Below are 16,304 nucleotides of genomic sequence, written 5' to 3' on the forward strand. Positions count from 1 at the left end.
TTACTTAATAAATTCATGTAACTGAATTTCCTATTTTTATTTAATGCAGAGTAATATAATTTTATAAGGACAGATTAATGTGTTTAAATGAGAATTTATGTAAAATTAACAATATTTTATTTTATCTATGATGCCTTGAACATGTGGTGGAAAATCTGGAAAATAAATAAATTGCCATGTATAAAAAATATCGAATGTACACATGATTGAAATAGGAGATTTATCTTCCTTTTAAATAAATCCCTTTAATATTTATATATGCCGTTCGATCCCTGTAAGAAATACGCCTGTGAGATCCAGAGATGCCTTGTTGGTGAGTCAATTTAATATATTTTTAATTATGAAATCGCTTGCCGACTTCCGACATAATGTAGTCGCCATCTTTACTTCTATCCTTCAGTCGGCTCTAGATTTGCGGGCGTTTCATCGCCGTTTTTCAATGTTTTGCTCAATTATATCACAATTGTTCCTTTCAAAATATACATAAAAAGTTCGTGAAGTGTTGCGTAATAGTTTGGTGTGAAAATGAGTTTTTTCGGATTCGGACAGACAGCGGATATCGAAATTGTATTCGATGATGCGGACAAACGTAAAGTTGCTGAGGTAAAAACGGATGATGGAAAAAAGGAAAAGCTTCTGCTTTATTATGATGGTGAAACTGTTTCTGGACGCGTAAATGTGACGTTGAGAAAGCCTGGGTCGAAATTAGAGCATCAAGGTATAAAAGTCGAGCTTATCGGACAAATCGAATTGTTTTATGATAGAGGTAATCATCACGAATTTATATCCTTGGTGAAGGAACTAGCCCGTCCCGGTGACCTTTTACAACACACCTCGTATCCCTTCGAATTCGCTAACGTGGAAAAACCTTACGAAGTGTACACGGGTGCGAACGTTAGACTCAGGTATTTTTTGCGAGCCACAATCGTTAGACGACTTACAGATATTGTAAAAGAAGTTGATATAGCTGTACACACACTATGCAGCTATCCCGATGTTCTAAATTCCATAAAAATGGAAGTAGGCATTGAAGATTGCCTCCACATAGAGTTTGAATACAACAAATCAAAATACCACTTGAAAGACGTAATTGTGGGTAAAATATATTTCCTACTGGTCAGAATAAAAATAAAACACATGGAAATATCAATAATTAAACGAGAAACCACCGGTTCTGGGCCTAATACATTTACAGAAAATGAGACTGTTGCTAAATACGAAATCATGGACGGTGCTCCGGTAAGAGGGGAGAGTATTCCGATTCGAGTGTTTCTAGCTGGTTATGACTTGACGCCCACAATGAGGGACATAAACAATAAATTCTCTGTAAGATACTATTTAAACCTTGTGCTAATGGATACTGAAGACCGGCGTTACTTCAAACAACAAGAGGTTACGTTGTGGAGAAAGAGTGACAAGTCCCGATTGCCGTTACATAATCCCCACCACCCACAAACGCAAACACTGGCAAATCCTCACCCTCAAAGGCAGCTTAGTGCATCGAGTGAAGAAAATTCTATAAGAACTGCGTCTCCTAATGCTCCAGAAAATTTACAAAGGTCTATTTCACCACCCATGCCTACAGAAAAACAAAATGGACCTGCACAAATGGAAAAGGAAGAACCAGATCTATTACCAAACAAATTATCCAATACACTTATTGAAAATCCACAGGAACTTCCTAAAAATAATGAAATATCTCAGCCTGTTAATGAACCTGAAATTGAAACGTTGGATGAAAAACCTCCAGTGTCTGAAAAACCTACAATTAAAAACCAAGAAGCAGAGAAACCTCAAATTAGTGAAAAACCTCAAATCAACGATAAACCAAAAGCAAAACCGCAAGCCGAGAAAATAATGGTTGCGGAAAAACCATTGTTAGCAGAGAAACCACAGGTTGCAGAGAAGCCCGTATTATCACGACCAGAGAGTGTAGAAGCAAGTGCCAGCCAATAACCTCGTAATTTTGCGGTTGGCATTACGGCAACCCACAGAGACTGTATGTTTTCATATACGAAGACAATTGTTTAAACACATATGTATAGCCGATAGATTGTTATTGCCATTTCGTTTTTGATGTTTTATCAACGTAGGTTTATAAATAACTAATTAAGTGAAAACATTACGAAATTGTGATAAGGTATCTGAAAATAATGCACTAATATTTTAATTTATGGCACATCTCGAAGATGCTTTGCTAAAATGGAATCTTAAAGTACATATTTATTCAAAATTTAATCTAGGATAGAAGGAAATTATTAAAAATTGTATATCGGTGATGTATGCAAGGAAGATTTTCTTTTATTACTTTTTTTATCTAATTTTTGATAAACATTATTTACTATTGCATACAGAGCACTGTATTATATAGCTTAATATTGTTTTTGCAAGATTTGTATATTTTTTACACAAATTAGTGTATTGTGAGAAAGCAATATATAAATATCTTTAGCCTTATATGTATATTAGGAAGGTCATGTCAAATGGTGGTATTATATAATAGGTACCTCGTTAGATAATCTGTAGAAAACATTTTGTGAAAAACAAATTAATATAATTTTTAACATTTATGTATGTCTTTTATAGGCCTACCGTGACCATTAAATTCTAGATAAAAAGTCATTAATGCAAATACTAATATTTATACAGAGCTTTTCATCCATACCATGCTGCTAGAAGTATATTTTAATTGAAAATTCTAAACATTTGCAACAAAAGCCCCCCAAGAGATTTGGAAGCTATTCGTACATAAATTATTAACTAGTTGTGGCAACTATTCTGAACGACAAGGTCATAAATAAACCAGTAACGTAAATGTGTTAATTTTTTCATTGTATGCCTCTATTAATATTTATTATTTCTGTATGTATGATATTATATTATAGAGATTTCTACTCATATCAGTACTGTAAGACTTGAATGCTTGATTTTTTTTGCACTGACTAAAGACAATCCAGACACTAAAAAAAATTGTTAGGTCTTCTCTCTCATTCTTATTCAACAGTGTTCCTATAGTTTCGTCCCTGTCGACGTTATGATTCGAGATTCGACTAAGGTGTGACAATAAAATAAAACACAGTAGTATTTTTTATTTGAATGGTGCGATTTTAATGAATACACAATAAGGGATTAAATTTCATACAATTTTGTACGTTATGATGAATAAAACTGGAAAAACAAGTTGTTAATGACTCGAGGAGTTAACAGGAAAAACGGAGTAGTTCGTACATAACTTCCGATGTCACAGTAAATATGAGCCATGTTTGATGTTGATGCCGATCCACATCAATTTGTCTCAATTGAATATATCAAATATGTCCTTCAATTGAGCATCGCGTATCTGGAACACATATCGATAAATTATTCGTTTTACACACGCCTCGCGCTGTATCATAATGACATGTTCAAACAAATTATGCGGTCGTTTTCTTGTGTTATTCATGATGTAATAATATAGTGGATAATTTGCAATGATAGGTACTTCAATAAATTATGTATACAGGCAGCATATTTTCAATTGAACTTTTGGCTTAGTACCTTAAATTATGAAAAAAAATCTTGTGAATTTTCTATAAAAATACCTACCCAATTGCGCTATTGGATAAATCTGCTGCAACTTTCCTTAAATATACTCTAAATCATTCAAGGTGCATTATTTGGTATCAAAATTTATTTATTAACAATATATTTGGTATTAGAATTGAATAATCGCTATAAATTATAATATGTAATCGCCTTTGTTTATATTGTATGCAGTTATTATATTTTCATTTGCATCTTTGATAAAAAAATCCAAGACTATTGTAAAAAGAATACTAAAAGTATATCTAAATAATCGTTAAATCGATTTAAATTGTATAGAAATGGTAGTACGTATTAAACATATGTAAAATTAAATTGTATACATTAAAGTTGGCTTATTATATATAGAAATAAGATAATTAGATGAGTCCATGTTATGTAAAACATTGTTATTATTAATCAGTTTAATTTCTAGTATTGTACCTTTTTTTTAAGGAGGTTGAGTGCATGTCGATTATATCACATTGTTAATAAAATATATGTATAAACTGCTGAATGTGTTTTTTATTAATTATACTAGCTTTCCGCCCGCGGCTACGCCCACGTAGGTAGTCAAGGAAATTCCCATGGAAATGAGATGTAAACCTACGGATTTTTTTCCAACCCACGTGTACACCATATTCTTCTTTTGATCAACAAATGTATGTCCACAAATGACTATAAAAAATTCTAAAGATTCACGAATAAGTTAAATAGGTACTTATCACAATAATTTTTTTGGCTTCCGCCCCTTGCTTGTCTCCAATTAGTTATTAGGCCGTTTTGGCTGTAATCAATATATCGCAAACAACTACGTTTTTGTATGGACGTTCTATGTCCAAGCTTCAATGTCTGTATTTTGTCCTAGTGAATAAGCCGCTTTCTTTATACTTTATTCAAGGCTTAGCATTTCGTTTGAATGAAATGTTTTACATTGGTACTTAGCTATAACTCGATAATATTATGATAAGGCTGGTGTACGACCGACGCGAAGTATGATTATAGTAGATTATAGTTTTGTCCGGTTATTCATGTCATAGGTATTAGGGCTAATTATTTTAATTAAATAATGGTTTTGGACTGTTTTAACATTTTATGGATAAATTATTTAAGGAGAAAATAGACTGGAAATTTATTTCTTCTTTGCTCGCGTTCGTATTGTAAATCAATTCTTAAATCCACCTGAAAACATATGAAAAAGTTTCATTTAAATAGGTCCAGCCGTTTAGGAGCAATGCAGAGAAAATACAAATTATATAGTTAGAGGCTTTTTTGATAGTATTTTTAGTCAAACTGCGAAGTTTACAAATGAATCATTAATAATAATTAAAAGTTCCTAGTACCTGCTAATAGGTGAATAATGAAAAGAGGTTTTTTAAGTCAGTTCAAAGGTCGGATTGATGTAGGCCTATTGCACATGTAGGATACAACCTACTTACGTAGTACAATAATTAGTAATTACTATATGACGTAGTTAATAATTGTAGTTCTACTACCTAAATAAAGTGTTTGAACAACTCGGTGCATGTTAAAATCCCTACGTATTACATAACTACGTTTCTGCTGAGCATTGTTTTTTTCCATTGTTACTGTTAAAATAAACGCAAATTTTAATAGAATGGGCATTAAAAATTCTATAAAAACACATTGTTGTGTTATAACATTAGGTACATAATACCTAAGTTGTTTGTTGTAAGTAACAAATCATTTGATTAAAAACTAGAATGGTTTTCGTTTGATTGGGAAACCCCCTAAAGTCGAATACAGCACGTAAAATTGTCAGTACACGAGAGAGAATATAAGTTTGATTTGTAGTTAGGAAAAAACTTGCACTTTTAATTTCACATGGCAATCTCAAAAATTACAGAACACAATTTTCAAGAGGTACGCTGCGGTCGCGTGTTCGAGGCTATGCGCCAGTGTTGCCTGAAGCATAAACCTGTGTCTCTGGTCTGTGAGGGTTATAGCCTGGAGCCGAGAGTGTTCGCGCCGGTGACAGATCGAGCTGATAGGAGCAGTGAGTGGATTTAATAGATACCTAGATACAAATAGATTTGAAAATTGCAAGAATGAATACTGAAAACACACACTCTGAACTAAGCTGAGATAGAAAATTTCTTAGGTCATGTTAATAATTAATAATGTTGCTAGTAATTTTTTAAATCAGTTCAGTAGGTACTAAGGTTCAATAGTTTAATCTAGCAATGACCAAGTCGTGACAAACAGGTAAAATAAAATATTTTCTCTCTACGTCGGTAGTTATTTAATTCGTACATGGATAACTCAAAAAACTATCACCACGAATGCAATATGATATGGGCTAGTGAAGCCTGTAAGAGCGTATACGCACTATGCGGGTAGCCGCATTGCGGGTAGCCGTCCGGCTGACCGCAATCACAATTATGTACGTAATATTCATTTCTATGCGCACTGCGATGCGGCTACCGCAGACCGCACAGTGCGCATAGAAATGAATATTACGTACATAATTGTGATTGCGGTCAGCCGGACGGCTACCCGCAATGCGGCTACCCGCATAGTGCGTCTACGCTCTAAGTGTTTCAGAAATTTCCTAATCGCCTTAAAAACGAGCTACATTAGATCATAGATGTCTAATCCTGCACATTAAACACAATGTTCTTACAACTATATAAATTTTGACATAGGTGTGTTGACATACCTGTGTTCTGAGTTTTTTATTGATAACCATTAACCATGTGATGTTTTAAGATGTTTTGAATATCGTTATCTCAGTTTGTTTTAATCTTCAATAATAGGTATAAGATTTAAGGATAAGTCGAAGAAGGGCAATTCACTTAAGTGTTAATTCCAATACTAATACAGCTCATGAACATTGTTTTATTATATTTTTTGTTCTGCTAATTATAAATTATATTGTTTCAGCTAAATAATATGGAACAGCGTCGTCGGAGCACTCCACTCGGTAAAAGAAGTTGGATATTCAGATACCCTAAAGTTTTTCAATTTACTTTCACTGGACTCTTTCTCGGCATTTTCTTTTCTAAGCCGTTATACGATATTTTCTTAAGGGAAAGCGAACCGATAGATACTAGCGAGCCGCCAACAACATACACCCGCAAACGAAATATTGAATAATGGAAGCGGTGTCCAAGGCAAAGGAACGGTTCGCTAAATATCCTTTAATTTACGCGAAATGCTCCAAACAGGGAGCACTCTACGCTCGCTGTGTTTTACTAAGAGAAGATTCAGTTAAAAAAGACGATTGTGCAAAAGAATTTCAAGAATTCAAAACCTGTTTGCAAAGTGCCGCGAAGAGTTTAAAAACGCGAATATAAAATGAAGCGCGTCTTGAATTTGCCGTTTCATTTTCATGTTACCACCGCGTTTCTAATTCGCATTATTTTTGTGTATTACGCCACCTACCACGATCAACATTATGACGTTCCGTACACGGACATAGACTATAGAGTTTTTACAGATGCCGCGAAACACGTTTACAAAGGGGACTCTCCCTACAAACGACACACCTACAGATATAGTCCGATAATTGCGTTCCTTTTGACGCCAAATGTTTTTCTTAACGTTAATTTCGGGAAGATTTTATTTTGTGTTTTTGATTTACTATGTTCTTACGCCATAAAGAAGCTAATTGAGAGACAATTAGTTGGTAAAATCAATGGATCTACTATTGCTACCTATTGTTCTTTAGTTTGGTTATATAATCCGATGAGTATAGCTATTTCAACCAGAGGAAATGCAGATTCAATGCCTTGTTTTATTATAATTCTTTCGCTCTTATTTTTACAAACTGACGTTGTTGTAGGATACAGGAAATATATTCTTAGTGGTATATTTTTAGGTTTGTCCATACATTTACGGTTATATCCAATTGCGTTCACATTTCCCATGTATTTATCTCTTGGATCATATAAAATAAATCGTAATACTGTTATAAGAGATGGTATTATACAGCTACTACCGAATAAAAAACAACTTCTGTTAGCATTTAGTTGTATTATATCGTTTATTGCACTCACGGGTGCAATGTATTTGTTATATGGTTACGAATTTTTATTCGAAACGTACATATATCATCTCTTTAGAAAGGACACGCGGCACAACTTTTCAGTTCTATTTTATTACTCTTATTTAACAGGCGGACAATTGTCCATAGATTTAGTTAAAACGTTGACCCAAATTTCGGAGTGTGTTATTTTGTTTGTAATTAGCTTAGCTTTTGGCACAGATAAACAAACGCTGACGTTTGCTTTGTTTTGTCAATCTTTTGTCCTAGTGGCGTATAACAGCGTTATGACGTCACAATATTTTATATGGTTTTTGTCACTTTTACCATTGGTTATGCACGATTTACGGATGAAACCAAAAGCAGCGCTATTTTTAGCAATCCTATGGGTGCTTCCACAAGCAAAGTGGTTATATTATGCATATTTACTCGAGTTTAAAAGCCAAGAAATATTCTTTTACATATGGACAAGTGGCATTTTCTTTTTCGTTGAGAATATCTATATTTTGAGCAAACTTGTCAAGAGTTATAGCCCTAGTTATGGTTTCGGCCAGATCAGTGATAGTGAAATTAAAAATAAGTAGTTTACATAAGGTTGTAGATATTAGATACTTTTGAAATGAAATAAAAATAAAAAAAACATGTTCCTTTTTGTTTTATTTACTAACTAACAATGAGACTAAAATAAAAACAAATGCATTCAAACTGCAAACAATTTCAAGAAGTGACCACATAAATAAAATTTTAATATATGGTTTTTATAGTTTATGGTTATTAAATTGGTGTATATTTGCGCACATAAATGCCATAAAACATTTTGTACTCTCTCCAAGTGTGGATACCAACTAAAACCAATAATTTAAATTTAAATAATTGTAGTAAATTGAAACCACCTGTATCAGACAACAATTGTGTAAAAAATTATAAATTATTCTGTTTCAACAAACATGTATATAACTACTAACTTTATTGCAAACAAAAAATAACAGCATTTCCCAAAATACACTCAACCCTTTTCATTATGGCAACACTAAACTAACTGTCATCCAGCAAATGTCAAAGTTATTGTCTATGGTAACAATTTACTGCAATGTTCACTACTATTTCTTTTGCTGGAGGTTGATTTTTGTTAAATCTTCAGATTCGCCTTGCGACATGCTGGACAGCTTCTTGCCAATGCGTTCATGAACATCTAGATATTTGGCGACGCAACGATCTAAGCACACTGATTCGCCTTTGCCTGAAATATTAAACATATATGCTATAGATGATATACATGGTCCAAATTTTAACATTTTTACTATTCCATTAACAGGAGGAACTTTATTGCAGGTTTGAAAAAAGGTTTGGAAAAAATATACTGTCACATATTAAAGTTATTATGGGCAACAATGCCCTTTAGTTACAAAAGTATTATAGAGAATGGTAAGTTTTATATTATTTCAGGTAAGTATATTCATATTTTATATTCAAATAAAAAAAAATATATATATTTTAATTTATATATTTGTCTGTAAGATTTAAATGAAATTTTATATAATATGATCAGATAATATCTAAGATCTCATCATTGAACTTTTATATGCTACAAGCTGCTCTTCGCAGTTTCACCCACTTCTGTTGGTCTTACCATAGTGATATATAGCCTTCCTCGATAAATGGGCTATTTAAGACCAAAAGTATTTTTCAAATCGGACCAGTAGTTCCTGAGATAAGCGCGTTCAAACAAACAAACTCTTCAGCTTTATAATATTAGGAAGTTAGAGCAAATTATTATATGCCTATTATTATACTATCTTACCTAATTCAGGTTCGAAATACTTCACAGGTATGCATTTGCGGTGGCAAGCCCCGACAAGACGGTTGTACATATCGGACATCATTTCAATCTCCAATTCCTGCACTAACTGCAGTTTTGCAGGGTCTAGCAATGGTGCGGCCATTTTGATGAATGTATTAAGACGTTACCTTAGGAATTACCTGTAGAATTTAAGTTATATAAGGCTATGTATGTCTCAAGTTATGATAATTTTTATAGTATCCTTATAAGAATTCAATTTAATAGGAAGTAAACAAATATTTAATTGGTTTGTTAGGAATCAATAAAATAATTATTTATCTGGTTGATATTGAAAGTAGAAAGCTACATATCGAACAATTTTTTACTGAAAATGTTATGTAAAATGCAGTAACGACGTCGGAGTGACTTACTTTTTACAATTTGCGATATACGTCTGGATATTCTCCTTCGTTAGATTTTTTCATGCGTTCACGAGATTTCATATTCTCCAAACGCTTGTCATTAATAGAGCTTTTGGCTAACACGAATAATGACAAACTGAAGGCTGTAATTCCAACCCTAAAAAAGTAATTTCCAGTCATTATAACTATAGAATTTTTAATGGTTCGTAAGTTTAAAACATAACCTATAAATTTTTTAAAATTACGGTAAAATAAAGAATAGTGTATATCTCACCACACACAAAAAGGACAAATTTATGGGAATGATTACTGTAATTATTGTGCAAATAATTACCAAGAAAGTGTTATTTTTCCAAATTTTCCAAGCGACATACTATTTTAAACCAAATGACACTTGACAATACTGTTAAAAATTGCCATATTTATGACAAATTTTAAATCTAAAAATTACGTAATTCATTAATTGATTATTTATTGTACTAGCTTTATAAATAATATACTTAGTAAATGTTTTTTAAGGCGAGTATGTAGCAACATAACAATATCATCTTCAAATGAAAACTTTATTCGTGGAAATAGGTAAAACAATGTTACACAGATAAATCAGAACTCTGTGAAATAGAAAGCATAAACAATTAGGTCACAAACAATTTTTTTTTTTTACAAAATTGACATTGACAATAAAAAAGAATGTCAATGAACAAGCCACAACAGTCAAAACATTTAACATAACGTGTACAACAAACGAACCTAAAAGTCTATATAATTTATAATACTTAATTAAATACGTAAACAATATTCATTCTAACATCAAACATGCCGAAAGCAACTAAATTGCATAGCACGGGTAAGCCGAAAAGAATACAAAAATCTACCAAAAATGATGATCAAACATCCCCTGAAGAATCAACGAGGGAATTTCAATTGCAATTGCTGTGGTGCATTCAGCAATTAGAAAGATCTTTAGCAGATAAGAAAGGCAATGAAAAACAATGTAAGTATGATGTTTGCTTTGTTTATTAAAAATTTTTTGGAAAGTCTATTTCTCCACACACAAAATATGTACCTATTGAATTATTGCTTCTCGTTTTGAATTATTGCTTGATTTTAACAATTTAAATTATTAATGATTCATACACAAAATATAAAAGTTTAATATGTTTTATAATTATAATTATTACTAATTGAGATTTTTTTTCAGTGCAAGAAATATGGAAAGTACTCACAGTCTTAAAAAATAATAATCAATCAATAATTAGAAAAAGACAGTTAATGAGGACACACTTAGGTGATTATAGAGCAAAAATGGCCGCAGAAGAAAAGAAGTTGGTCAAAAGTATGTAAGGATCTGTATAAACACTTTTTTACTATGTTTATAAGTTTAGTGTTAATTCTCTAGACATAAGACGTTATTTTATACACATATTTTCTGTCATGAATCTGAAATAGCCTAAAGTTAATTCATGACCAATAGGTTTGCTAGCTTTCCGAGTTGTTAAGTATGAATGTGTAGCGACACCTCGCTCTGAATCGCGCAAGCTAAATGTTTTCGCTACAGAGCATATATATATAATATGCTACTTTCCGACATCATTAATCGGGGCCTTAACGGCTGGCCAGTCGAGTAGACTGGTTGAGGATCCTCCCTTTTTCGATGGAGGAATTCCACCTGCCTTCCTCTACAGAAAGCATTATGTTTTTTTTTGAGTTCCAAATAATATTTTGTTTTAGTATCTTTCGCATATATTTATGTTTTTTTTTTAATAACAAGCCTCCAACTACCTCATGTATTAAATGATCTCTTGAGAATCAGTTGAATATTATTTAAGATGTGTATTATACAAAAAAATATTCATATATTAATTTAACTTAATTGTTTTCAGTGACAAGCAAGATAAAAATTGCAGATAGTCCATCACAACCGAAGGCGACATTTATACGAAAGTCTGCATTTCTATCGACCGGAGAAAATGCATTTAAATTCAATTTCAATGTTCCTCAAGAGCCTGAAACTAAGGAAGAAACAGAAGATAGCAAAACTGAGGCGTTAAATAATTTAAATAATACTGAAAAAACTCCAGATGAAAACAAAACTCCAAATGAAAATAAAGAAGAAAACAAAAATAAATGCAAATTTACAATGTCTGGCTCTGGATTTAAGTTTAATTTTGATGTAGATAGCAATTAATTTAGATAACCTTGTAAATAAAGATGATAATTATTTAGTACAAGTAAACTGCCAGTTAAGTGTATCTATTTGTAGATTGCTTTCTCTTTCAATATTGCTTATAGCTGCAAGGTTTGTCATGCATGCATGACAAAGTTGTAGTTTTATGTATGCAAATCTGTGTTTTTGTAAACTTGTAAATGTCTGCAGGCATGGTTGAAGTATCTCTGCTATTTTTAATTTATAAACATCACCTTCAATAATTATCCATACAGGAATAAAAGAGATATGTATAGTGAAAAACCTTTGGCCCGGCTGTACATGGACTGCTCGAGCAGTTAACGGCTGAGTGACGTACCCGCTGCTCGAGCAGTCGGTCGTTGACTGCTCGAGCTGTCGCTACAAACCGCGCAGTTGACGGCTTCAAGCGGTCGCGACTGCTCAAGCAGTCCGTGTACGGCAGTGAATGAATGTCTATAGTTCACCGCGCGGTCGCGGCTTCAAGCCGTCGGTCTCAACTGCTTGAAGCAGTCAATGTACGGCCGTCCTTAGACACTGCAGTTAGGACAGTGTATATGTTACGGCTAAAGGTAGGTGAGAACATAAACTTAAGATTAGCCGGCTAAACTTAGGTTTATTTTCGACGAGGTGTTAATGTTAGTTTGTTCTATCTTTAGCCGGCTAAACTTAAGTGTAACCGCAGGCCCGTGGCTAAAAATGTCGGGGTGGGTAGATTTGGTTACTATAATACATGTAAGGAACAGGGCGAGTGTTTTCTGGCACTTCGCCGGCTGCTGCCGCAGCACGCTCGCTGCGCTCGCTCGGCTCGTGCGGGTCTTAAGAGTTCTAACCTAACCTAACCTAGCCACCAGCTTTCTGCCCTGAGTCGGGGTGGGTAGATTTGGTTACTATAATACATGTAAGGAACAGGGCGAGTGTTTTCTGGCACTTCGCCGGCTGCTGCCGCAGCACGCTCGCTGCGCTCGCTCGGCTCGTGCGGGTCTTAAGAGTTCTAACCTAACCTAACCTAGCCACCAGCTTTCTGCCCTGAGTCGGGGTGGGTAGATTTGGTTACTATAATACATGTAAGGAACAGGGCGAGTGTTTTCTGGCACTGTGCGGGCCCCTCAAGCCCTCCACCGGCCCGGCGCTAACCAAATCTACCCACCCCGACATTTTTAGCCACGGGCCTGCGGTTACACTTAAGTTTAGCCGGCTAAAGATAGAACAAACTAACATTAACACCTCGTCGAAAATAAACCTAAGTTTAGCCGGCTAATCTTAAGTTTATGTTCTCACCTACCTTTAGCCGTGACATATATATTGTATAATAGTGCAATAAATTAAAATATTAAATGTATTCATCATCTTATTTAACAAGACTGAAATGAAAACAATGTAAATATGACTGATTTTATTATTGGTGATTTTACAAAAATTATAACTTATTACTTTCAGCAACAAAACTTGGATCTGTGAACATTTCAACACAGTGATTGTAATTTAATTAATAAAGTCTTGTTTTTTATATGGTCTTTTATTTATTTTCCCGATTTATGTATTACAATGTATGTGTAGTATTAAATGCTTCAATTATTGATAAGTACCAATATTGAACTTGTTATTTTATTACCTACTTATGATAAGATATTTCCGCAACTTTAAAAGAACCTAGGTATTTAATTAAGTATTTCGTAATAGGAAGGCTAGGCGTCGTCCTATACAAACTATTAAAAATTTCGTATCAAATTCGTTAAAACATGTTAAAATGAAATCGCCGATTCGACGTGCCCTTATCACAAAGATTCTGGTAATAGAACTCCGCGACAACCGTCATCTCATTTTTCTGTATTTTTTTCGCACAACTGAAACTTTCAAAGAAATTCTTCGAATTCACAACTGACATGCCGACGGGTAGCTCATATTTGCTATAATACGCTCCCCATGTAGCAAGACCAAGCAATCTATTGGTTTTCATATTAATAACAGCGCCACCTTCTACGCCGTGATAGTTGTCGCATTTTTTCTCATCTCTTCGATATTCTTCTAAAGTGCAAGAGTGATAGCAAGGGACATTGAACTGGCCCATTAGATAGCTGAATGTAAAAACTTCTTTACATAGCAGAAATTCGATGTACACTTCCAGTTCGGTTAGACGGAACTCTGTATCGGCTGTTCTGAACTTGTACAAATCCTAAAAAAGATATTCGATTGCATATTGAAGCGAATTTGATTACGAATTACGTACCTGTATTAGGACTATAACTATTCGTTGTTACAAATAAGTAATAAATGAAATTGGGTAAATCTCTACTTCCTTACTAGCTTCCACTCCAAAACTCCTCGACTGATTTAGATGAAATTGAGTACAAAGATAGTTTGAAACTCTTGAAAGCGTGTAAAAAATCGCTACGGTATTTTCCTTTTACTAGGTTGCGGCCAGAAAGCTAGTTAAGTACCTAATAAAAAGAATCCTTTGATATAATATAGTTAGGTAGGTATAATCTAAAATCTTACTGCATACTGATACACACATAATCATAAATAATAGCTGCTCTATATCCTAATCCCACTTATCCTACAGGAGGCAAATCTAACTAACCAAAAATCATTAAAATCGGTCGGAGGAGGTTTCTTCTACGGAAAGCAGCTTCTGCAGAGAAGAGCGGGAAAAAGCTAGTAGATGATACCACTCTGCGGCATTCATAGTACATTATATGTTTTTTCTACGATGATTTTATCACTAAAAACTTACTTTTTTTAGAGCATATCCCACAACTTTATGCGTATCATTAAAAGTTAATTTTGAGTACCATTTATACGTACTGTCTGTACGATTTATATTGAATAAATCCACCGTATACCAGGTGCCTCTGTAACCTTTATGGACTACAATAAACCCAATATCGTCATATGATTGTTTACTATTATTTGAAGGGGATACAATCGCTTTAGTATTCAGTATTTCGGTGTTGTATATGACTCTTATGTATGGTAAGTGGAGACTGGAATTATGAAGAAATTAAATTTATAAGGGTATATTAGCAGCTATAACTTATAAGTATAAACTATCGCCTCGATACCTTCGAGTGTTTGTTTTGGTAAAAAAAATTGCTTAAAACTTGCTCCCAACAGAGGGGGTTGAGTAATTTTTAAGTAATTTTTTTTTCCTATTTCATCTACACTTATCTGCCCCCCTAGTCAAGTGGCTTTCTGTTAGCGTAGCGTTCAATAGAATAGACTACGAATGTATGAGATTGACGTAGGCTATAGATAAACGTATCTACAGGTTACGTCAATCTCATACATTCGTAGTCTATTCTATTGAACGCTACGCTAACAGAAAGCCACTTGACTAGGGGGGCTTATGGGAGATTTTGAGTTTTTAAAAATGTGTAGGTAATGTTTCTGATATTAAAACACTGATAATAGCTGATAACCATGTCTCATCTACGTGACATGTGGCTATAGAGCCGCCCATTACCCATAAGCACATTATGTAATTTGTAAGTAATTCAAAATCTAATACATAGTTCGTCAAACATATCAATGAGCTCATGAGTTCGATGCTCTGTTGAAAATGCAAATTATTTTCCACAATACCTACTTGACTTATCAAATACAGCAGGCGAAAATCAACCATATCCTCTACGAATAACGCTGTATATTATTATTGTTGAAACTTGCTCCTCTATAGCTTGTAAACCTTGTTAGAAATGCGCTACAGATCGAAAACTGTTCTATAGCGTTGATAAATCTAATACTCCGTAGAAATCGTACCTATGAATGCATCTATAAGCAGTTATGAATATTTCCGGGTGAATACAAGTAGCGGTACACATGTGAGGTTTCTCAGAATATCGGGAATGTATAACTCTTGCTATCCACGGGTAATCTGATTCAGTTACAGGTATTGCATTCACTTCATAATGTACCAAAGGAGGGAAGACTGAAAATAGGTTTAAATTTAGGAAGATAGGATACATCTTTTATTAGAATTATATTCAAGCAAACTAAGCTGTTAAATATCGCAATGAATAATAATTAGCCATTTTAATTATATCATATTCGTGTGATGTATGCAAAGAATAAAAACTTCACATTCTATAATGCAGTTAGAAAGGAAGCATTTAGAAAAGCCCTTACAAGTTTTTTTTAAGTATACATCTTCTTCTTCGTGGTTATCCCTCCGTTGCCATATAATATCCTCGAAATTATCGTATTCTTCACCAAAACATATGTTTAATATGATAAAGAAATAAAATTTATACATAAACATTTTATTGATTTTACAAAGACTAGGCACTATTGTAATACACTTAAGTTTATTGTCGTTTCGTTTACTGGATATCGTAAAATGTATTTCTA

The 16,304-nt window shown here is 33.6% G+C and overlaps 7 protein-coding genes across 7 annotated transcripts; 5 read left to right on the plus strand and 2 right to left on the minus strand.

The window, feature by feature from the left end:
• Positions 1–173: 173 nt before the first annotated feature.
• LOC149896852 (cx9C motif-containing protein 4) lies at positions 174–6,607 on the plus strand. Its single transcript, XM_090117181.1, has 3 exons — positions 174–313; positions 5,429–5,578; positions 6,466–6,607. Exons 1-3 carry the CDS (start codon positions 259–261, stop codon positions 6,471–6,473), a joined length of 213 nt encoding a protein of 70 aa, XP_089973307.1. The 5' UTR covers positions 174–258; the 3' UTR covers positions 6,474–6,607.
• On the plus strand, positions 373–4,078 carry Vps26 (vacuolar protein sorting 26). The gene has a single exon (XM_090117175.1). The coding sequence runs from the start codon at positions 526–528 to the stop codon at positions 1,954–1,956; it is 1,431 nt and encodes a 476-aa protein (XP_089973301.1). The 5' UTR covers positions 373–525; the 3' UTR covers positions 1,957–4,078.
• On the plus strand, positions 6,545–6,878 carry LOC149896854 (uncharacterized). Its single transcript, XM_090117182.1, has one exon. It carries the CDS (start codon positions 6,678–6,680, stop codon positions 6,876–6,878), a length of 201 nt encoding a protein of 66 aa, XP_089973308.1. The 5' UTR covers positions 6,545–6,677.
• A 1-nt stretch (position 6,879) lies between these two features.
• Positions 6,880–8,214, plus strand: PIG-M (Phosphatidylinositol glycan anchor biosynthesis class M). Its single transcript, XM_090117176.1, has one exon. It carries the CDS (start codon positions 6,880–6,882, stop codon positions 8,149–8,151), a length of 1,272 nt encoding a protein of 423 aa, XP_089973302.1. The 3' UTR covers positions 8,152–8,214.
• Positions 8,212–10,187, minus strand: Tim10 (translocase of inner membrane 10). Its single transcript, XM_090117179.1, has 4 exons — positions 10,044–10,187; positions 9,779–9,926; positions 9,369–9,547; positions 8,212–8,807 (listed from the first exon to the last, which is right to left on the minus strand). Exons 3-4 carry the CDS (start codon positions 9,508–9,510, stop codon positions 8,668–8,670), a joined length of 282 nt encoding a protein of 93 aa, XP_089973305.1. The 5' UTR covers positions 9,511–9,547; positions 9,779–9,926; positions 10,044–10,187; the 3' UTR covers positions 8,212–8,667.
• Positions 10,188–10,470: 283 nt separating this feature from the next.
• LOC149896857 (UPF0488 protein CG14286) lies at positions 10,471–12,510 on the plus strand. Its single transcript, XM_090117301.1, has 3 exons — positions 10,471–10,763; positions 10,971–11,105; positions 11,653–12,510. Exons 1-3 carry the CDS (start codon positions 10,586–10,588, stop codon positions 11,955–11,957), a joined length of 618 nt encoding a protein of 205 aa, XP_089973427.1. The 5' UTR covers positions 10,471–10,585; the 3' UTR covers positions 11,958–12,510.
• Positions 12,511–13,689: 1,179 nt separating this feature from the next.
• LOC149896858 (uncharacterized) lies at positions 13,690–16,209 on the minus strand. Its single transcript, XM_090117071.1, has 4 exons — positions 16,083–16,209; positions 15,717–15,885; positions 14,692–14,941; positions 13,690–14,130 (listed from the first exon to the last, which is right to left on the minus strand). Exons 1-4 carry the CDS (start codon positions 16,207–16,209, stop codon positions 13,690–13,692), a joined length of 987 nt encoding a protein of 328 aa, XP_089973197.1.
• Positions 16,210–16,304: the final 95 nt, after the last annotated feature.

This window comes from Colias eurytheme, chromosome 27 (assembly GCF_061535395.1).
Source record: "Colias eurytheme isolate Ceu_HAF_F1 chromosome 27, ilColEury1 Martin Lab GWU primary, whole genome shotgun sequence".
Taxonomy (NCBI): Eukaryota; Metazoa; Arthropoda; class Insecta; order Lepidoptera; family Pieridae; genus Colias; species Colias eurytheme.

Bases quoted from the DNA above. Each gene is read 5' to 3' on its own strand.
- LOC149896852 (XM_090117181.1), top strand. From the start codon at position 259: ATGCCGTTCGATCCCTGTAAGAAATACGCCTGTGAGATCCAGAGATGC. The intron at 314-5,428 runs GTGAGTCAATTT...CAAAAATTACAG, and splicing joins GATCCAGAGATGCCTTGTTG to AACACAATTTTCAAGAGGTA.
- Vps26 (XM_090117175.1), top strand. From the start codon at position 526: ATGAGTTTTTTCGGATTCGGACAGACAGCGGATATCGAAATTGTATTC.
- LOC149896854 (XM_090117182.1), top strand. From the start codon at position 6,678: ATGGAAGCGGTGTCCAAGGCAAAGGAACGGTTCGCTAAATATCCTTTA.
- PIG-M (XM_090117176.1), top strand. From the start codon at position 6,880: ATGAAGCGCGTCTTGAATTTGCCGTTTCATTTTCATGTTACCACCGCG.
- Tim10 (XM_090117179.1), bottom strand. From the start codon at position 9,510: ATGGCCGCACCATTGCTAGACCCTGCAAAACTGCAGTTAGTGCAGGAA. The intron at 8,808-9,368 runs GTAAGATAGTAT...TTAATATTTCAG, and splicing joins GTATTTCGAACCTGAATTAG to GCAAAGGCGAATCAGTGTGC.
- LOC149896857 (XM_090117301.1), top strand. From the start codon at position 10,586: ATGCCGAAAGCAACTAAATTGCATAGCACGGGTAAGCCGAAAAGAATA. The intron at 10,764-10,970 runs GTAAGTATGATG...ATTTTTTTTCAG, and splicing joins GAAAGGCAATGAAAAACAAT to TGCAAGAAATATGGAAAGTA. The intron at 11,106-11,652 runs GTATGTAAGGAT...AATTGTTTTCAG, and splicing joins AGAAAAGAAGTTGGTCAAAA to TGACAAGCAAGATAAAAATT.
- LOC149896858 (XM_090117071.1), bottom strand. From the start codon at position 16,209: ATGTATAAATTTTATTTCTTTATCATATTAAACATATGTTTTGGTGAA. The intron at 14,942-15,716 runs GTACGATTTCTA...TCATAATTCCAG, and splicing joins GCTTATAGATGCATTCATAG to TCTCCACTTACCATACATAA. The intron at 14,131-14,691 runs GTAAGTTTTTAG...TATCTTTTTTAG, and splicing joins TGGGATATGCTCTAAAAAAA to GATTTGTACAAGTTCAGAAC.